This window comes from Cloeon dipterum, chromosome 1 (genome assembly GCF_949628265.1).
Source record: "Cloeon dipterum chromosome 1, ieCloDipt1.1, whole genome shotgun sequence".
NCBI classification, from domain to species: Eukaryota; Metazoa; Arthropoda; class Insecta; order Ephemeroptera; family Baetidae; genus Cloeon; species Cloeon dipterum.
In genome coordinates this window covers 34,242,220-34,263,369 of record NC_088786.1, presented here as the reverse complement: position 1 = coordinate 34,263,369, position 21,150 = coordinate 34,242,220, and the positions used below count along the sequence as shown (strand labels likewise).

The following is a 21,150-nucleotide window of genomic DNA, read 5'->3' as shown; positions in this document are numbered from 1 at the left end:
TGTTTAAACGCAAGATTTTCTGAGCTTACAAATGAGTGAATCAGCTCAGATTTTGTCACTCTGAAAATAACAGAGAAAAGGAACGATTTTTAAAACTATAGTGGACTGATTTATTTCCAGATGTATAGCAAACTGAGAGAAAATTGCATTAAATACTAAAAGAGTAAGTTTAATCAAATTCCAGAAAGAGAGCAGTTTAGGTTCATTGATCAACATTATACTGTCTTAAAAAAAATCAACTAACAAACCTATTCTTCAGAGCTCCATAAATAATTTAAATTGCTAAAACAATTGGGCAGAGCAATAAATATAATTAAAATAAACTCTTAAATTGCGACATGAATTTTGAAAACCCAGATTTCAGGACCATTTGTTGATTTTGTGAACTAAAGTTAAGGAGTTAAATTATTTGTCGTTTTTCAATCATCCGACACCTAGTACTACAAATTCAAAGAATTAGCAAACAAAGGCAAATCATGGTGTGATATTTCTGAGGTTTTTTATTTGAACCTCCCAACGTAAACCATGACACCCTGGGATGTAATCTAACTTTAATATTAATAGCAAGCAAATTATATCAATTCAAATTTTAAGACCAAATAATACCAACCTTTCTGGTTGTAGCCGGACTTCTGCTGCTACAGTAAACTTCGTCCTCCAAAAGATGCAGGTTCTCGTTGGAGATCCTGACGTTCTTCCTGGTCTGAATAGGGCTGGCAGGCTGATGCCGGAGCTCGGTCAGGGTGCGCACAGTGTCGGCTACGTTGCCCTTGGCGTCCTGATATTGTCGTCGCATAGCGTCCGCCACTGGTTTGTAGATCTCCTCGCCAGGCTTCCAGGCGGGCTGCTGGCTCAGCGTGCGCACCGTGTCAGCCACTGTGGAGGTGCGGTAGATCTCCTCTGAGGTCGGTGGCCGTCGGCTCTGACTAGGCATGTGCTGCATCTCTACGTAACCGCGTATCTCGGCGATGTTGCCGTAGAGGTTCTGCTGATTTTGCTGGTGCAGGAATGACGGAGATGGCGGTGGCGGGAGATCATCTCCGCCCAGTGGCATCTTGTTCACCGTCGATATAGATGAGGTTCTGCGGATCGGCGGGGCTGGCGGTGTGCTTGTACTGCCTCGGCGCGGCAGCCGGAAAGAGCCTGTGTGGCCACCGTGCGGAGGGTAGCCTGCGGAATACAGAAAAACCAGTAATGCAAAGGTTCAGAAATCATTTTTTTAGCTCTATTAGTTTAATTATTGGTCATATACTGCTCAGGTACACATTGAGATTTGATAAATTGCGATTTTGTAATACAATTTTAGGTTAGTAATACAGACATGCATAAATTAAACCTTAGCTGCAATTATTGTTTTGAAAATTGTATACCCAAAACTTATTTTAACTTTTAAAAATGTACTTAAAATTAATGGTGCTTGCCCTTTCCAAGTTTATCAGTTAACATTAAAAAAATATATTATTAAAAAGAACTATATAAAAGCATTAAAATTGCTTCTTGCCTGATTTTTTTAAAAATATTTTTCTGTATTAGTTTCAACTTCACATTAGATGACAACATCCAGAATGCATTAATTATTTAGAAATCCAGTGTATTCGTTTAAAGACCGAGTGATTCAGGTTTATCTACTTCTATCTACATAAGTTTAAAACAAAATGAGGCACAAATAACTGTGGTTTAGTATTTCAAGAAGTAAATACACCATCCCAATTTAGAAGCAGGTCCCGTGTTAATGGTTTTAATTGGTTCTGTGAGCTGGGGTTACCTGAGTAGGACATAGGTCTGTGCAGTTGGCGAATTGTTCTGATCGAGAGTGGCGATGGAGGCAATGGGAGCGAATCAATCAAATCATCGTTTTGAACTGAAGGTGCCGCGAGAGGAAATAAAAATAACAAATAAACAAATGCAACAAAATTAAAAGTGAAACGAAAATAATATTAGTTGGAGGTGGTTTTGGAATAATTACCATCAGGATGTGGAAGATCTTCATGAGCACCATGCAGAGGCATGGTTTGGCTACCATATCCGCTACTGGATTCATGTGAACTCTCGCTACTATTTTCTTGGTCCTGCAACAACAATTTTGCGAATGTTACGATTATTTTTTTATTAGCATTGGATTTAAAAAAGCTTGTAAATTATTATGGATTTTGTCTTTACTTTATTTTCAGAAGCAGTGGCACCAGATCTTTCAGTCGTCTTGTTGGCAGCTAAATTGGCAAGTTCGTGCATGTTGACGTAGACGGGGCAGGCTATGACCTCATTTGTAGGAGTTTCTTGATCATATATCGCATCTGAAATGTCACGCGATCAGTCCAATAAATACCGCTTGCAACGCCATGATGATAGTACCAATGCGAAAGTGAGCAGGTTTTGGAACTAAGACAGAAGGTCTCTCCGGTCTTTCAAGAGAAGAGCACCGCTTAGGCACAGCAGGTCTCCCATTTGCGCCAGGACCTGACGGAGGCCGTGCATTTGGATTCTGGAATAAAAATCAATTCTTAGAAAGAGTCTTGCCATAGAGAAAATTTACGCATATTAATAAGACTTCAAAAATTTGAAATGTTTTAGGAAAGGAAAAAATCATACAGGGTATTATCATAAATAAGTAGCCGCATTCAAATCTCTTTACCTAACAATATTGTTTCAACAAACAGGAAGGTTGGCGACCTTTTATCTCTAGTACTCCTTAAAAATGTTGAGTTTATCGCCAACTAACGTGGCTTTACTCTAAATGATATCAAGTACAAAACTGTTTTTAGAGGATACAGAGCAAAACAAACTGAACTAAAGAATTGAACAAATAATTACCTGTCCGTCAGGTGCTGGACTGGAGGGTGGCGGCGAGAAGTGGTAGGAACCTAAGGGAGGTCGTGACTGCGACTGGCCATAAGCAGCTGATATGGTGTGGGGCCGTCGCTGGCCCTGCTGAGCTGCACTTGGTGGGCCGGGTTGCTGCTGGCTCTGCTGGTCGGCCATGATAGCACTGGCCGCCCGCTCAAATTGCAAAGTCTCTTGAAGATTTGGCCACGATCCCGGCTGACTGTTGGCACCAGGTTCCTTGCAGTCAGGAACAGATAGCTCTTCCATAATGCCACCACTTGTGGTTGGCGTGCTGCAGTTGGAACCATCTCCATTTGTCGCTTCATTGCCCTGGACGCATAAAGTTTAAATCAGCAAATTTGCATTTCATATTATAAAATTGATTAAATTATTTTTACTGTGATCATTTGAAGCACGAATGATAAATTACATCAATAATTGTTAAATTTTTGTAAATTACGAAAGTATTTTATTCCTTTTAAACGCATAGTTATAGAAAGCAGTTGGAGGGCAGGTTTCAACAGATTAAATGCAAAAAATTTAGCCTGAAAAACAACAGGACGGGATAGAAGCTCTCAAACTGTATTAATGCTGCTAAAATATTGCGGTAAAAATACTTTTTGAAAGAATTACTGCAAAAGCTTTCAGCGTCAGTTTGTTCAGTTTAAATATACTTTTTGCCCTCTTGTCACTAAAGTTTGTAAGAACTGATGCAGACAAAGCGATAAAAATGCAATTCAACGATACGACAAAATGCAAAAGCATGTCAAGAATCTCATGCCAATCAAGGAAAAAACAAAAACGTAAGCTTAAAATGCATAAAAACAATGATACCTTTTGGCCATGATAGAATGGGAAAAGTCTATCTTGCGACGAGACGAATCCAGAGTCTTGAGACACAGCACGTAACCATGCAGGAGGTCTCGAAAGCTATTTCATGGCAGAAAGTAAACAAAAAGACTCAAAACACACTTTCATACAACAAGAACTTAACAACTACTCGATAGTAAATCATGCTAGAATGGAAATAATGGAAAATGATGGCTAGTATAATCGTTGGTCAACCTTGCTCAATGTGTTTGACCTGGGAGGCCAAACATTCTGACTAGCTGTTCCACCTCCGCTGTGGCTGCTCAGACTCTGAAGGGAGGCGGCAGAGCCCACAGACGATTTCCTCGACCCCATGCTGCTTGGAGGGGAAGAGTCACGGTTGGCAGTGTTCGTGGCATTCACCCAGGCTGCCTCTTGAGTGGCAGTCACGTTGGTCAGTTCTTGCAGCGCCTGCGCGACAGATTTTCATTACAACCACTGACTTAGCCAAAGTGAAATCAACCAACTTGCTCAATTGTGTCGGGCAAGGTTTTCGGATCTCCGATGGCCTTGTTCAGTTCATCGAGTGCCTCCTGCACGTGACTCAGCTCCCAGAAAATAGCCACCTCTTGTTCCTATCAAAGAGTGGCTCATTGAATTAAAAGTTTTCAAAGTGGATTCCGCGAAAATATACCAGCACTGGTCTCAGCAACGTGACAAATATGCAGAATCGACCTCTGCCCTCAGTCAGTGCGGCTCTGACAGATTTGCCCTCACACTCGCCCAGCTGCTGTATGCCAGACTGTAGAAGTCGCTGCTGAGAGTCCAAAGGGTCCATGTTGGCCGTCAGTCCTTGCGCCAAAGACGACGAGGATGACGTGCTGGTCAGTCCTTTGCGAGCTTTCTTTTGCATTCGAAGAGTGTCAGTGGAACGCTTCTTCAGCTCCGATCGGGCTCGTTTCGTTTCTATAATTTAATTGTTTGTTAATAAACAACTGCTTGATCAAGTGAAATTTATTCTTGCCTTTGCTGTGCTCTTTGTCCAAATTTATTGTGGCCTTCTTCCAATCCTCGAGCCTGTCTTGCAAAGGATTCACAAGGCAATCCATAATAGCACTGCAAATTGTTGACAAAGGCATAAATTTTAAAATTCACGCACAACATGCAACATTGTTTACCTTGTAAACGTTTTTACTCTGCTCTCCACTGCTCGCTGTCGCAAACATATTCTCGTTAGAGCGGCACCAATATCTTTGGTCGCCCCTACAAATAAAAGATAAAAAAAATTACCGAGTGTGAACAACAAATAATGTATTCAGACCTTTGGAATTTGTGGCCGCATCTGCGATTTTCTGAAACGCCTCCAGATAAACTCCTATCGCTTGCTGAGTTGCCCTAGATTGAACACACATGGCAATTATTGTAATTGATACCACGCGCGCGAGAGATGAGCAGTGGCAATAATTACCGTAAGCATGAATGCAGTTTGCTCGCTTTGCTGACAAAGTCTTCCCACAGTGGGGCCCCATTCTGTAAAATCAATCGGACGGGCCATTAAAACGAATTGAACGATAATAAAGCAATCATTGCGAGACGACTGGGCGTTCGGAGGGGGAGTAAATAATGCCATGTGCACAAAAATAAAATAGATACAAAAGAAGCAGATGCAAAAGGAAGCGGGCGCAGGGTGGTGACCCAGATCGAAATTGGGCAACAACAGAGCCAAGCAGCTCTCATCCTTTGAATAATTCATAATGCTGGAGAGAGCTAAATTATGACATCTGCAAAGTGCCTTTTTGGGACTGAAAACGCTCGTTATAACGCTGTGTTGTATTTTGCAATTTTTACCTTCATATCTGTGATGATCTGCTGAAAGAGCTGGCCCAGGGCCGTGGTGTCCTCGATGTCCATGACCGCTGCTCTCGATCAGACCACCATCGGTTCTGCAAAGACGATTAGGCGCTCGAAAAAATTGATTCGTACGTACGTACATATGTACATGCAAACTAAGGGTCACGGAATATACGAGGTCAGTGATCACTCTACAAAACAGACGCAGCCTGTCGCGGTTCGGCTCGATGCCGAGGCTAATTTTGGAGGAAATCGGAGCGGGGCAACGACAAACGACAGAGAACACGGTAAGAGACACTCACCAAGAATTGCAGGCGCGATCACGGCCACGAGACGCCGAAATTCACCATCGTTTCAGCACAGACTTTTAAATAAACATGGCCGGCTACAGGGCACTCAAAGACTCACAGTGGTAGTGTAGTAAAAAGCGACGTCCCGATTGGTTCGTCGCGCAGCGGTGGGGGATGCGTATCGAGCAGACCGATGCTCTGATGTTTCCCAATTCGCACGGCCGCACGCTAAAGTCCCGTTCAAATGGGTTCAATCGTCACCACCATGTGATTCTCAAGGCCAGTCGGCTCCAAAGTGTAAACAAATACTTTTAGCAGAACACCAGCACCAGCACAGCAGCACAGCAGGTGTCAGGTTCATAAATTTCGTTATCATGCGTGCGACTTCCTCTCCCATTTAGTTATTGTGTCTGAGTGTTTCCTCAAGAGCAAAAATGCCATTCATTCGCAAAATTTATGTGCATGAACACGAATAAGAATTAAAACGTAGATACATAATCGAGTTTTATAATTATATTTTACCTTTATTATTGGTATTTAAAGTTTATTAACAAAACAAATTTTGTCAATGAGTAGTGGCCACTATACCTGAGTAAAATAAAAACGTGGACGGTTTTACTGATTGTGAGTCATGACCATATGTGTACCTAATAAATTTTTTCCTGCAGCAAAGTGTGATTTTTACCAATATTATAAAGCACCAAGTTAGCTGTAATAATCTTTCTTTTCATTTTATTTTGTAATCTGTAATGTTTGGATTTGGAAACCATTAAATAAATTAGTGAGAACACGAGAGTTAATGGACTGGACACAAAGAATCCTCTATTATTTATGATGCAACTCTATGGCGAGATCCCACCAAAATTCCCTAAGGGTCTCACGAAACGTTGATTCACTACACACTCGTTCACTTCACCTCAATCTAAACTGATCGCTTCTCGTAGTTTTTGCTAATTTTTTTTGTCTTATTGAGGTCACTCTTTCTACGTCAAGCGCACACACCTTTCTTTGCTTACTTTTTAGTTTTTGCTCAAAACAAAGTTTGCTCCTTTTGCAGGTCTGTTGATTTACGTTATTTTTTTTATCTTGTTTGCAGGAAGAATGCGGCCTTACTTATATCTGTGCATGCTTTTCAACATTTTAGTGATGGCTGAAGAGGTAGTAGCTGCTAGAGGCAAGTTTCTCTACTTTGCGTATGGCAGCAACCTTCTGGACAAGAGAATTCACATCAACAACCCTTCCGCCGTACGAAAGACTCACGCGAAACTTGAGGTAATATATTACAATTAATTATCAGGGAGTGTTAACTTTAATATTTATCAATTTCAGGGCTACAGACTTGATTTTGCTGGATTTTCTAGAAGATGGGGAGGAGCAGTTGCAACCATTGAGCCCCAAACGAACACTCACATGTGGGGAGCTGTCTGGGAACTGGGGAATGAGCACATCGAATCATTGGACAGGTTTCAAAATGTCTTCTTAATTCTGTGTTTTGTTGGGTCGGGTCGCGCTGAATTGAATAAGTTTGTTACAAGAGTATTTTCAATTTTGGAATTAATCATATGCCTGAAAATATTATGACAAAGAGGACCTCTTGAAACTTTTACTAAAAACAGGATTACTTTTTTAATATTATCATATATTTAACCATTATTTTTTTCTAGTGTACCAATCAAAAAACTTATTTTTAATCATAAGCAACAGCGTTAAAATTTATCACTTCCTTGTATTGGAATTTGCAACAATTCTGAGTAGTCAAAACCAAACAATCAATTCCTTGGAACGGAGTTTATTAACCAAAAGGAACAGTTCACCTAATTAAATTAGTTAGCTGGACGACTAGCTGAGGGCTGCAATTGGTCAGATTTGTTCTAAAACACCAGCCCATTGGCTTGCATTGTAAGGCTTCCTTGAAGTGTCAAAGCAATAGGAGATAAATATAGCATCTCATTGTCAGGGATCTGTTACTGGCTACCTCAGTCAAAAACGGAGTGCAGTGGTAAAAAGCATTTTTTTATTTGAACCTGTTTATTGCAGGCAATATTTACACCTCAGTCGTCTATAATTTTCTAATTATAAGCTCATGACCTTGACTTAAAAAATTGTCAGAGAGAATTTTTTGGGGAAATTGAGGCAGCAATTGGCAATTTAAAATAAAAAATCTGCGCAGTAGAGGAAAATTTGACCACTCCGACCGCAAATTTAGATTTTCACAGGGGATTTATAGAATAAATTAATTTCTTGCATTTCTTGCGCAGTGAAAAATACTGGGTGATAAGCAAATGCAACCATGGCAAAAGATGATTAATAAAGGGACTCGAAATGCTCAATTAGCTCAACAGACCGAGAGGAGCACTGCCACAATTCGCTGGTTCACGCACCTTTCCAGTGGCTTTAAGGGATGAATATCTGGCGTTTAAATAAAAGGACCTCGGTGAGAGGAGGCAAAAAGATGGCCACATTGGGTCCAAGCTCCTCTGTGTCCACTAAGGAAAGTGCTGAGCAGAGGTTCAAGAAACATAAACTTCAAAAGAAATAAAGGTGCAGCAGGTTGCGACTCGACAGGCCGCTGTGCTTATGATTCTGAGATTTTTCAATTAAATGAGTGTGTCTGGTATGCTGAATAGAAAAATTACACATCATCATGCATGAGAAATTTATTTAAAATAAAATTACAATTAAAATAGTTACATTGTGTTATTCACAACCAATATTCCTCTAATCTCTAGGCAAGAAGGTGTGCAGGATGGAGTGTATAGCGTCCTGCAAGTCAACGTAACCTCAGAGAGTGGACGGTCATACAAATGCAGAACGTACAGGTGCTTCTCTTTACCTTGAAACCTTATCCAACAAAACTAACAACTTTTGGCAATTCCAGATATAACACAAAGGCACCTTTCACCGGCGGATCTTATGGAGATTTACCTGCAGACCGACGCCCTTCACCACTGTATCTTGAGACCATTCTGCGAGGAGCCAATCAGTCCCATTTGCCGGAGAGCTACGTCAGACTTCTGTCCAGCATCAAGTCCAACGGACACAACGCGGGCATGACTCTCGATCAGCTCCTCCAAAATATTAAGATGGTCAACCGAAAAGACTAGACCGAAATGCTCATATATTATATATGCATATTATCAGTTTGGCATCAATATATAATTTGACATGAAGCCACTTGATCAGCTATCAATTCTAATGTCTTATGAAACTAATTAATTATTTTATTATAATGTGCTAAGAATAAAAAGCAGTATATTTTGAAACTTAAACGTCGCATTTTGGTGCAAGTGTTCTCCATAAATTCCGCACGCGAGAAGTTTTAATCCTAGATTTAAGCCGGAAATAAATCAAAATTTGCATACCAGCTAAATTTGTCCTCGGGCGTGCATTGCAAAAACAAACAATGGTTGTGCACAATACGCAAGAGCAAATAAACAACGCAATTGTCCCCGACAGAATTCCTGCAAAGTGGGGTTTGTCCGTTTCATGCACACATACTCTCTGGCGCGCGCACTGATTACCATGCAAATGGAATAAATCTTGCGCGCCTGTTTTGAGGGCTAATTCCACCACATGCTCACTCTCTCGCTCGCTCGCTCTTGTGCAGTCGCACTCTGGCCAATATAAAACTTTTTGCCGCACATTATGCATGATGATGATAAAGTAATAAGTTGAGTGTATGCTGGGTCTTAACGTGGGATCTGCGGGCTTTGCCAAAACACCTGCGGCCTCCACTCTGCCTGCCGGCTCGCTCCCCCTGTAGAGTCGAGCGTTTTACTTGCGAAAATAACGTTTTCCCAGCCGCCGACCGACCAACCGCCCCCCGCCCGTTTTCACGAGCAAACACACATGGGATCCGCTAATTGACGCCATTATATTGTTCTGTGTGTGCATTCGAGAGACAGGACAAAGGCCCATTTCTTAACAGCACTAAACTTGCCGTGTTGACTTTTAAAAGTGGATGGAGAGGAAATTACGTCGGCAGTTACAGCAATAATTAGATCCGCGCGTTTACCCACGGAGGATGAGACGCACGCGAATAAAAGCCTTATATAATATGTGGAGCTTCACTTTTCATCTGCACAAATGCTTCAGGAAATGAAATGCAAACACATGCATATAACCAGATTGCATTATTTTTGCCGAGGGCGCAGAAATTGACGCATGTAATAAAATACGCGTCTACCATCTACCGCGTTCTGCCAAGTTGCCTGGCTGCGAGTAAATTATTTCACTCAAGGGGCACATGATCGAACCCACGAAGATGAATAATTAATGTTGAGTAAGAAGTGCACCCCGTTTATGGCTGCTCCGCTACGGCTGTAGATTAGTGCTTTGCGCGGGTCGTGGTTTGAGGGTTGAACCCGCAAAACCCGCGCGTGCGGCTCCAGATTTTTCAAAAATAACCCCACCCGTTGCACCCAAAAAATGACCCCTCCCGTTGCACCAAAAAAATGACCCCTCCCGTAGCACCTAAAAAATGACCCCTCCCGTAGCACCAAAAAAATGACCCCTCCCGTAGCACCTAAAAAATGACCCCTCCCGTAGCACCAAAAAAATGACCCCTCCCGTAGCACCAAAAAAATGACCCCTCCCGTAGCACCTAAAAAGTGACCCCTGCCAATGAACCTAAAAAGTGACCCCTCCCGTTGCACCAGAAAAATGACCCCTCCCTAGGGAAAAAATGACCCCTCCCTAGGGAAAAAATGACCCCTCCCAAGGGAAAAAATGACCCCTCCCTAGGGAAAAAATGACCCCTCCCTAGGGAAAAAATGACCCCTCCCTAGGGGAAAAAATGACCCCTCCCTAGGGAAAAAATGACCCCTCCCTAGGGAAAAAAGTGACCCCTCCCTAGGGAAAAAAATGACCCCTCCCTAGGGAAAAAAATGACCCCTGCCTAGGGAAAAAATGACCCCTCCCTAGGGAAAAAAATGACCCCTCCCTAGGGAAAAAATGACCCCTCCCTAGGGAAAAAAATGACCCCTCCCTAGGGGAAAAAATGACCCCTCCCTAGGGAAAAAAATGACCCCTCCCTAGGGAAAAAAATGACCCCTCCCTAGGGAAAAAAGTGACCCCTCCCTAGGGAAAAAAATGACCCCTCCCTAGGGAAAAAAATGACCCCTGCCTAGGGGAAAAAATGACCCCTCCCTAGGGAAAAAAATGACCCCTCCCTAGGGAAAAAAGTGACCCCTCCCTAGGGAAAAAAATGACCCCTCCCTAGGGAAAAAAATGACCCCTGCCTAGGGAAAAAATGACCCCTCCCTAGGGAAAAAAATGACCCCTCCCTAGGGGAAAAAATGACCCCTCCCTAGGGAAAAAAATGACCCCTGCCTAGGGAAAAAATGACCCCTCCCTAGGGAAAAAAATGACCCCTCCCTAGGGAAAAAATGACCCCTCCCTAGGGAAAAAAATGACCCCTCCCTAGGGAAAAAAATGACCCCTGCCTAGGGAAAAAATGACCCCTCCCTAGGGAAAAAAGTGACCCCTCCCTAGGGAAAAAAATGACCCCTCCCTAGGGAAAAAAAATGACCCCTCCCTAGGGAAAAAATGACCCCTCCCTAGGGAAAAAAATGACCCCTCCCTAGGGGAAAAAATGACCCCTCCCTAGGGAAAAAAATGACCCCTCCCTAGGGAAAAAAGTGACCCCTCCCTAGGGAAAAAAATGACCCCTGCCTAGGGAAAAAATGACCCCTCCCTAGGGAAAAAAATGACCCCTCCCTAGGGAAAAAATGACCCCTCCCTAGGGAAAAAAATGACCCCTCCCTAGGGAAAAAAATGACCCCTGCCTAGGGAAAAAATGACCCCTCCCTAGGGAAAAAAATGACCCCTCCCTAGGGGAAAAAATGACCCCTCCCTAGGGAAAAAAATGACCCCTGCCTAGGGAAAAAATGACCCCTCCCTAGGGAAAAAAATGACCCCTCCCTAGGGAAAAAATGACCCCTCCCTAGGGAAAAAAATGACCCCTCCCTAGGGAAAAAAATGACCCCTGCCTAGGGAAAAAATGACCCCTCCCTAGGGAAAAAAGTGACCCCTCCCTAGGGAAAAAAATGACCCCTCCCTAGGGAAAAAAATGACCCCTGCCTAGGGAAAAAATGACCCCTCCCTAGGGAAAAAAATGACCCCTCCCTAGGGGAAAAAATGACCCCTCCCTAGGGAAAAAAATGACCCCTCCCTAGGGAAAAAAATGACCCCTCCCTAGGGAAAAAATGACCCCTCCCTAGGGAAAAAAATGACCCCTGCCTAGGGGAAAAAATGACCCCTCCCTAGGGAAAAAAATGACCCCTCTTTAGGGAAAAAAGTGACCCCTCCCTAGGGAAAAAATGACCCCTCCCTAGGGAAAAAAATGACCCCTCCCTAGGGGAAAAAATGACCCCTCCCTAGGGAAAAAAATGACCCTTCCCTATGGAAAAAAATGACCCTTCCCTATGGAAAAAAATTAACCCCTCCCTATGGAAAAAAATGACCCCTCCCTAGGGAAAAAAATGACCCCTCCCAAGGGAAAAAATGACCCCTCCTTAGGGAAAAAAATGACCCCTGCCAATGAACCTAAAAAGTGACCCCTCCCGTTGCACCAGAAAAATGACCCCTGCCGATGCTCCCAAAAAGTGACCCCTCCCGTTGCACCAAAAAAATGACCCCTCCCGTTGCACCAAAAAGTGACCCCACTGCTTGCACCAAAAAGTTGGTGCGGGTTCAAATTTTGAAAAAAGTTGGGTGCGGTTTTGGTGCGTTACGAAATAGCGGGTTCGGTGCGGGTTTTGGGTTAAAAATTTGTACCCGCACAAAGCACTATGTAGACTTAGTAATACCTCTTGGATATAGGCTCTTATCAGTTATCATGCTCGTTGAAATGCAGTTGGGCTAAGAATCCTAATTTAGAGTAACCGGTGTCATTAATCTCTTTGGTTGATCAAACATATTAGACGTCAATACTCTAAAAGGTGTGATAGATCACCTTTTTAGTGTTTCCTCCAAAGTGTTTCTAAATTTTCAATTCCCTTTAAGAGAAAAAAAAATAGATCTGTAATAGTAAAGAGAATGGGAGGAAAAAAGTGAGGTATATAGTCAAGTCTGCTGGCCTACCTCCAGAGAATATATTCCCTAATTATCAATTGTGCTAGGTCATATTTTAGATTTAAATATTTTTGCCAATGAAAGTGAAGATATCAAAAAGTTTTTTAGTTTTGTACGTTAAAAGTCTCGTCTGCATTTCATATCGTCAGGTAAAACCCTGACAAAAACTTAAAAAGAGGAGTCAATTCTGCTCTGAGAACATGTTCATTTAAAAATGCGAGAGTGCAGTTTCGATTTCCCTTTTCTTCCTAACGTGCAGAATACAGCTTACTCGACTGCTACATTGCTTTCATTTACTTTATTTCTGTCAAAGAAGCCACTCGAGGAATGTACCATTGTTGAAATAGTAGAACCCAGACATCCTCGTTGTCTAGAGCGTCAATTTATTTTCAGACTAGTTGCAGCGTAACATCTGAAGCTCTCTGTTTAGTTTGAAATAATGTATGTGTACCTATTAAAAGTTAAAAGTCCTTTTATATTGAGGAAATTATTACCACCATAGATAAGCTGTATTTGGGAGAGACCTCGGGCAATTATAAAAGACACCAAATTTTGTTTGAGCATGGTCAAAAAACTATACACCAACAGTTTTAACATCCGACCTCGACGATCAGCACAGTTAGATCTTTCAGGAAAATTTAGTTTCCAGTTAAAAATTTCAACGTCATAAAAACCCGTCCAATTGTTCCCCGGTCTCACGTGGAACTGCTCAAACATTTCATGATGGCAGTATATCCGTCTGAAAATTCATATTTTCAAACTCTTAATTTTATTTAAATAAGCAAAATTTAACTTCTGCATGAGCCGACTCTTGCACTCTCAGCGCTAGCTTCGCTAAAATGAATCATTTCGGTTCACCCAAAATCCGTGTATATTACAAAATTCAGCCAAAGCCCCGTGGATAAATAATAGCACGGCTTGTCTCTGCAGCTCTTCACTTTTTGTCAATCTGTTTATCTTGATAGAGGCGATTAAACACATTAGACGCCAAGCAGTGCAAAGAAAAAATGCAAATCAGATTCATCCGGGTGAGATTTGCGGCGGCTCTCCGTCTAATTGCCTGGCTTAAGCGCTCTGGTTGTCCGGCGATCCCCTTTTTGCGTCTCTGCTCTGCACCTCTCGCTCGTCGGTGGTTTGACATTTTCAGATTAGGCCATATACTCGCCAGTGTGCAGAGAGAGAGAACAAAAGCGATACAGGAGCTGCATGTGTATGTGCTGCTCTCGACATTACACACTCTCGTGCAGTCGAGGGGCGGTTTTGTTTTACACGTACATTGGTGCGAGGGTGCGTCACGCAAATACCCACCACCGCGTGTGCATTGTAATGCCACCCCGTCCCCCCTGAAAACACAGCAATAAATATGAGCACACTGCAGCGTCACCCTCTTCAGTGGAGCCAGTGCCGTTCTAATTATTACCGTGATCATTGCGCAGACGATAAATTATAGGCAGCGTGCAGCCGGGGTTTCATCTTTTCGCCTGTCGTGCCTGTTTGAAATTGGCTCTTGTCATTGGAATACTCGCTCGGATTAAAGCTTCAAATTTCAAATTTTGAAATTAGCAGTTCAATTGATAAAAGTTACTTTTTTGTTTAAAATAAACTGGCGTTTCCCTCGTCATTTCTATTTTTTCTCTGATGAATAGTGAAAACAAATTAATGAAACTTTGATATATGGCGCACTCTGCTTATTTCATATGACGGGAAATGCCAACATTCGTTAATTTATTAAAAATAGAACTCACTGATAATTAATTCTGATTCATGGATTCATGGTTCTGACTTTAGATTAAAAATAATCTAGGCGCTATATTTTTATGGACCAATATTAAAAGTTTGAGTATTTTAATTGGAGTTTAAAAATATCTAGAAATATACTGCTGCAATGTTTATGTATTTGACAGTTTCATTTCTTTATTAGATCTATGGCGAATCAGATAACCCAAAATACAGATGACTATAAAGCAATTTGTGAATATTTATGTATTTCACATCGTAATCAAAAACTCCCCTTGCCTTTTTAACAAACATTATTATTTCCTGTTCGGAAATTTCAACAGCTATTCATCGTTTATTTCTTCTCTACCTCGCATTCGCTGCTAACAACACAAAGAATATTGCAGTCATAAAGCGCGATTTGAATAAGGCGATGAAATATACGATCTTCGCCTCGTCCGATATTAAATTTAAACACCCGCGGAGCTTCTCACAATGGAGATCGGTATCGCGGCGACGGCGGCGTGTAATGCATATTTTTATTTGCAGACACGGTCGCATGCACTATGTGCAGAGCCATTTATTCACACCCCCGCCCGACATGCACGCAGGGGTTGTTTTTCAGTACTGGACTTTTGATTAATAGCGCGTGTGTGAGTCAAAAACGCCACCCCCGTCGCTGCTGCTGATTCCGAACGTTTGAGCGACAGCGTTTTCATTACGCGCAGGAAAAGAGGTGATCCCTTTTCAAGCCATGAATGCACAAAACATTTATTATTCATGTTACAATAAGCGCGGGGACGCATGCCTCACGCCGCTCAAGTGAGCCTCGGTGTCCTTTCTGAATATTTATGCAAACGTCCGCAGGAAATAGAGTCGAGAGCATTTTTCAAATTTAAGCAACACGTGCAGCTCGCAGGGAAAGGGATAATGTATGAAAAAGACACACAGTGTTTTAGAAGCCAACACGTAAAATTTTTTATTTTCAGACTATATGTGGTCACACATTGAATACAAAAAAGAAGACGTGATTTTCTTCGATTTATACATCTCTATGTGACAATGAAAACAACAACCGAAAGAGCTGAGAATGATAATTGCGTTCCACTGTATTTTTTATATGAAACTGCACGAGTACAGCGCCAACGAATCCTCTCCTTACATAATTTATTATACACATGTTCAAATTTGATATGTGACAAAATGCAGAGAATATCAATCTGAGAATCAATGAATAGTGGACACAACCTGATAATATCGTTAAATATATGCGTCATATTTTTATTCCTGTGCAAGAGTTCAACAAATTCTCGTACGCCTCTCAGTCAATTGCACCGACACTCACGAATTATATTGTTCCTCAACGGGTACACAAATAACAATTAATTCTGCAATCCATGAGAAAACAATGGAGATCGATCTGCGGTGTTTGTAATAAGTGAGATAAAATCTACCTTGCCGCAAGTTTAACAAGATGCGCTAACCTAAATTCTAATCTCTCGGTGATATGGCTTGCTTCAATAAAATCAACTAGAAGGAATATATATCGTTTGGCACAGGTTTTCCACACCTAAATTCAAACTTTGGGATGTTAGTTGACCTACAGCAGCGACAATAATCTATGTGTTTTTATTTCCCAGCTATTCCTGTAATTTTGAGAAAGCGTGTGTCTGTTATTAATTGAGACGAATTTATTTTTTCTTCGTTAATTTGTCAGGCGATTGTCAGCTTTGATATAGGTCTCATGCCAGAGGGTAAATTGAAAGTGTGAGTGAGTTGTTTGGCATATTTGATCAGAATTAACCAGGTGATCGAGTATGAAAATACAAGAGGAGGAAGATCATGTATCGACAGAACCAACTCTATCAGAGGGAACTACTGTAGTCTCGATTCGTTATTTGTGTTATATCCCTATCTTAGATGCACGGCGTTTATTTACAAAACGAATGCGGTGTGGGTTCCAAAAGTACATCTATTTCGTATTTTACAAGTTACAGCGGCGATATCAGATCACTGGCAGCTTTAGCTAAACAGAAAATCGATCCAAATCCTGAATTTCTTCAATGCAGGACGTGCTATCTCGATTTGCCGTTTATTCACTGCACACAGAATAGTTAAATCAGTGAGAATTCGTCGTAAAAATAATGGAACATCTTATTTAAAAATTTTAGACCTTTTCTTAAACATAATATTGTATTTGTGTATGTACAGTTACAGATCATCTCACTTAATCGCTTTCATTCCCACCACAAGACTTATTCGATATTTATTTTATCAACACCTTAAACGTTAGAAACCCGAGCTGAGACATAATCATTGATTTTTGACACCATTAATTTAAAGAAAAAAACAAATCAATATTCAGGGTGCGGTCGTTTGAAACTAACACCTTTCCTACAACTTCCTGGTTTGGTTAAAATTAATCAACTTCTATTTTCGCTATTTTCCAAATTAATTGAGCATTCTGAATTCTTTCAAATTGCACAGCATTCCCCCGATTCGAAAAATAAATGCCTGTCACACATCTAGCTACCATTTCAAGATAAATCTCATTTTAAAGACATATACCCTTTTGGTTTCCGAGCTTGTGTCATAAAACTTTCGGTAACTGCGATCAGCTCGTAATTCTTCCTCGATTTTTTTTCACACAACAAGAACAGTCAGGAGTGTGAACATGTTTGCTAAATGCGGTTGATAAATTGAAACCCATCATCGCTCTACGTGCTGAGAAAAAGGAAACGGAAATCGTCTTCTAAACCTAACCTCTATCGAGAAAACGTGAATGGGAACTGAACTACGCGGATTCGACCTTAAAATAGGCCCATCGCCCTTAACACTGGAATTGGATTGAGCTTTAGTGTCGAAATCCTGAGAGATCGCCGATAGAATCCTGTCTGCCTGGGCCTCTGCTCTGCTTCATGTGCTACGTGTCTGTTAGGGGGCGCGAGTACTCTCAAATCATCGATACAGGATTGTCAGTCAATTCTATATTTCATCGTTTCCGATTTTGTTGCTCTCTTCTATGTGATTAGTAAAGTAGTTTGTTTGAAATCGCTTAAATTTAAATTCCACACTCGTTCCTTTTTTCCCAATCACTCCGTGTCTGTCAAGCGCAATAACACTTTGATGCTCAATGAAATCAAATCGGATTATAATTATATGTAGCATACTTTGTGTTCGTTGTGTCTCATGAGAAGAATGATAAAATGGATGACCACAGCGCCCAGCTCGGTTTATGTTAGAAACCAAAATCCTTTTGGTCCACTCTTTGCGTTTTTTTCTAGATTCAAAAGAAAATCCAAGCAAACACTAAATCCTAAGGAAGGGTTATTTCACAGATGATATAATATCCAACAGAAAGTTCGCAGCGCCCATTTCGGTGATTGGGTAAACGTAAAGGAAGGGCGAAACTTTGAAATGGGCTTTTTATCCACCCACTCTTAATCCTTCTTTGCCATCGAAAGCAAAAGTTTCCAACGTGCAAGGGCGCTGCAAAAAAAATTCCACACTTTTCCTTTTCTAAATTTGAAAGCAGTCCATCAGGAGAAACGACGCTCTTACACTTTTATCACATCACTTTTGTTAATGGAAAGAAATAATAATTGTTAATCAGCGTTCGCCGCGAACTGATGACGAGATCCACAAGAGAGGTCCTTACGCAGAGTACGTGTATGCGTCGTAGTGCACACCGAATTTAGGATGGAGGAGAGTAGCGAACGGAAAAGTGGCCGCTCTGCGCGCAAAGGGACACGAGAGAAGAAGAGAGTTTGTGTGTAGAAAGACTATCATAGGACAGGCACTCAGAGAGATGACAGTTTCAAAAGTAAAAGTGGCACAAGACGCGCGTGATTAAGCGCAATACACAATTTCCCACTTTTTTTGCGCAAAACGTCGAGTTTGTCAGTCAGTCAGCTCAGGCCAGCGTGGGTGGAGGCACAAATCCGAGGTTTTTGCGCTGCAGGAAGAGGTGAATCTCGGAAAAGCGCGGCCGCTCAGCCTCGTGCCGCCTCCAACACTCGTTCAGCAGGTCGTAGATTTCGCGCGGACACGCGGCCGGCCGTGACAGGAGCCGTTGGTGGCCGTTGTCCTGGTACCAGTGACTGCAGTTCTCCACCACCTGCTCGTTGGTCAGCTCGGCGAACGGCCGTCCGCCACCCAACTGTAGAACTTCCCACAGGGTCACCGCGAACGACCACACGTCGCTCTTGCACGAGTGTTTGCCCTGAAATTCAAGATTGATGGGTTATGATTTAGTTTAAAAATATTTAGGCGATGTTTTTGAGCGATTATGACCGTCGTTGGTGCAGTCAAAAAGACGACTTACTATACAGTTTATTTTTATTCCGTTTGTTCAGTGATGAAAATGTGTTTAAAAGCAATCTTGCCTCAAGACCATAACAAAATTATTTTTCCTTTTTTTTCGACCAATTCATCATTTAAAATCAGGAAATGCCAAACTTTCAAATTCCCAAGTAGCTGAAACAAAAATTTATGAACAAAAAATGTCGTTTCAGCTCTGATTAATTTCCCTGTTCAATTTTTATTATATTAATGAGATATCACAAAAAAATGTGAAGGGTTAAAAAAAAACGGTGAAAAAACCCCATTTTTGCATTTATTTTTTATATATCTATTTCCATTCTTCAGAAATCAATAGAGTGGAATCCCAGACGATTCTGAATTCTTTGTATAGTGCATGAAATGAAGAGATGGCAACAACAGCCGAAAACTTTCAAAGGAATTCTTTATTGTGACCTTAAGGGACAGCGGCAATGCTGTGACGAAAAATGGCGAACATGACAAAAGCAGAGGCACTGCATTAATAGCTTATCGAGGCCATTCACCGTTTTGCGTCTTTGTGCAAGAGTTTAGCCGAATTTTGGCAAGATCTTTGAAGTAGGATTAAATGTTTAATTACCAGGAGGAGACTTTCCCAGGCCATCCACCGGATAGGAAGTCTGGCCTTTGTGTCGCTGACGTAGTAGTCTGCCTCGTAGCGATTGCAGAACATGGCGTGGTCCGAAATTTTAATGCTGTAGCCTCGTCCCACTGAGCAATTCCTGCAAAAAAAGCCAGAGAAGACTTATAGTGAAGCTCCATAAAAGCCACCTGAAAAATTCAGAGGAAAAAGAAAGGAAATTCCGATAATGAATTTCGACACGTTAATTTTGGCCCTTTACAAGGAGGGCTGTCTGTCGCATTAATTAATATTGCAAAAGCGTAAAAAATTAATGAGAGAACGAACTCTCGTGGCGGTGAAGGCCGGGGGCGCTGGCTGGCTGGTTTGACGGCGTTTCGCGTGCTGCATCTGCTCGGGCGCGCGCAAAGTGACATGCATTCTATTAAAGGCGCTTTGTTTTTGACAGCAATTCGTTTTCGAGCTGCGAGCGTGTCGCGAATAATAAAAAGCCGTTTCACTGAGGCCGGAAAGCTATCAATTTTTCCCTGATGCGATATTTTCGCCGCGTGCGCACCAGCACAGCACCTGCGAACGACTACTTCCTTCACCCTCCACTACAAAAACTCGATTTGTGATTAGATTTCACTTACCTGGCGGCCAAGTCTCGGTGTACGATACCCAGACTTTCGAGGTATTTCATGCCGGACGCTATTTGCGTCGCGAAGTAGATCAAGCATCCGTAGCTGAAACAAAAGAGTAAAAGGAGAGAAGTTTAGTTTCGCACGAGTAAATATTTTCTCTGTCGTCGGCAGAGTGACATTTGTTTTTGTGCGTCGCAAAGTTTCCTGGGGAGATTTAATGCCCATTGCCAAAATTGCAAGTAAAAAGTTGCGCTGGAAAGCAAACAAAAACACCCTTTGGGTAGGATTAGTCAAAAACTGCTGCCGCTTCTTCAGCAAGTTCTTCTGTCATTTTCCTAACTTGCTTTTGCTGCACTTTAGGGACTGATTTAAATATTTTTTCAAGCAAGTTTAATAAATTAGATTTAAAAAATTTAAAACGAGCAGGTTCTATTTCCAACTCTGGCAGGAAAAAGGGGGAAACGCTGAATGACGTGCGTGCAGATTCAAATCTGGCTGGGCAGGCGTGCAAGTGGCTGTTGAATTGTGTATTCCGTCATCGTCAACTGCTCCTCCGAAGTGCTGCTGCGTATGTGTGTAAAAAGTTAATCTGGGCGTTGGGACACGATATATCCATTTAGAACTGGCTACTAATCCCCACCGTCTGTGTTGGTCTCTCTCTCTCTCTCTCTCTCTCTCTCTCTCTCTCTCTCTCTCTCTCTCTCTCTCTCTCTCTCTCTCTCTCTCTCTCTCTCTCTCTCTCTCTCTCTCTCTCTCTCTCTCTCTCTCTCTCTCTCTCTCTCTCTCTCTCTCTCTCTCTCTCGCACTTCACTCACTCTGGGCCAGCTTTAATCAATAGACCCACACGGTTTGAAAAGCAGGCCTGCCTCTTTCCTCGACTCGGCTACGCAGCATTCACGTTGGCGGCCAGATAAGGAGTCTGCTGTGTGTGAGCTGCGACTCTTGAACGCTGCAGACAAAGGAGCGCAAAAAAGCGTTCTCGCGCTCCACTTGCGCGGACGAAGCGTGCAGATTAAATCGCAGTGAGACTAATTAAACAGCCCTT

General features: G+C 42.0%; 3 protein-coding genes across 12 annotated transcripts in view; 1 reads left to right on the top strand and 2 right to left on the bottom strand.

Moving 5' to 3' along the window:
- LOC135940600 (protein MTSS 2-like) overlaps positions 1–21,150 on the bottom strand; it is a 256,792-nt gene that overhangs the window by 3,015 nt on the left and 232,627 nt on the right. Inside the window, exons 1-15 of one of the 4 annotated variants that reach the window (XM_065485560.1) lie at positions 5,482–5,576; positions 5,102–5,163; positions 4,955–5,028; positions 4,812–4,896; positions 4,658–4,749; positions 4,328–4,599; positions 4,161–4,268; positions 3,889–4,104; positions 3,658–3,753; positions 2,812–3,153; positions 2,353–2,482; positions 2,161–2,294; positions 1,967–2,069; positions 1,766–1,861; positions 611–1,170 (exon numbers count right to left, since the gene is read on the bottom strand). In XM_065485560.1, the coding sequence (XP_065341632.1) occupies positions 611–1,170; positions 1,766–1,861; positions 1,967–2,069; positions 2,161–2,294; positions 2,353–2,482; positions 2,812–3,153; positions 3,658–3,753; positions 3,889–4,104; positions 4,161–4,268; positions 4,328–4,599; positions 4,658–4,749; positions 4,812–4,896; positions 4,955–5,028; positions 5,102–5,163; positions 5,482–5,544 (2,433 nt within the window). In that variant the 5' untranslated portion in view covers positions 5,545–5,576. Of the gene's footprint in view, positions 1–610; positions 1,171–1,765; positions 1,862–1,966; positions 2,070–2,160; positions 2,295–2,352; positions 2,483–2,811; positions 3,154–3,657; positions 3,754–3,888; positions 4,105–4,160; positions 4,269–4,327; positions 4,600–4,657; positions 4,750–4,811; positions 4,897–4,954; positions 5,029–5,101; positions 5,166–5,481; positions 5,577–21,150 lie in introns of those variants that run through there. The other 3 variants (XM_065485569.1, XM_065485588.1, XM_065485580.1) reach the window with 3 other exon arrangements.
- On the top strand, positions 5,537–9,043 carry LOC135940714 (gamma-glutamylcyclotransferase-like). 5 transcript variants are annotated; one of them, XM_065485730.1, is made up of 5 exons: positions 5,537–5,771; positions 6,919–7,046; positions 7,104–7,237; positions 8,504–8,593; positions 8,653–9,043. In XM_065485730.1, exons 1-5 carry the CDS (start codon positions 5,537–5,539, stop codon positions 8,876–8,878), a joined length of 813 nt encoding a protein of 270 aa, XP_065341802.1. In that variant the 3' UTR covers positions 8,879–9,043. The 5 variants fall into 5 exon arrangements, with proteins under 5 accessions (XP_065341802.1, XP_065341793.1, XP_065341819.1 ...); XM_065485721.1 differs by having other exon boundaries at positions 6,871–7,046; XM_065485747.1 differs by lacking the exon at positions 5,537–5,771 and adding an exon at positions 5,993–6,129.
- Positions 15,518–21,150, bottom strand: part of LOC135940583 (discoidin domain-containing receptor 2-like) — a 156,140-nt gene continuing 150,507 nt past the window's right edge. For all 3 annotated transcript variants that reach the window (XM_065485532.1, XM_065485547.1, XM_065485539.1), the window contains exons 15-17: positions 20,115–20,207; positions 19,483–19,624; positions 15,518–18,786 (exon numbers count right to left, since the gene is read on the bottom strand). In XM_065485532.1, the coding sequence (XP_065341604.1) occupies positions 18,478–18,786; positions 19,483–19,624; positions 20,115–20,207 (544 nt within the window). In that variant the 3' untranslated portion in view covers positions 15,518–18,477. The remainder of the gene's footprint in view (positions 18,787–19,482; positions 19,625–20,114; positions 20,208–21,150) is intronic.

Bases quoted from the DNA above. Each gene is read 5' to 3' on its own strand.
- LOC135940714 (XM_065485721.1), top strand. From the start codon at position 5,537: ATGTCCATGACCGCTGCTCTCGATCAGACCACCATCGGTTCTGCAAAG. The intron at 7,047-7,103 runs GTAATATATTAC...TATCAATTTCAG, and splicing joins AGACTCACGCGAAACTTGAG to GGCTACAGACTTGATTTTGC. The intron at 7,238-8,503 runs GTTTCAAAATGT...TCTAATCTCTAG, and splicing joins CACATCGAATCATTGGACAG to GCAAGAAGGTGTGCAGGATG.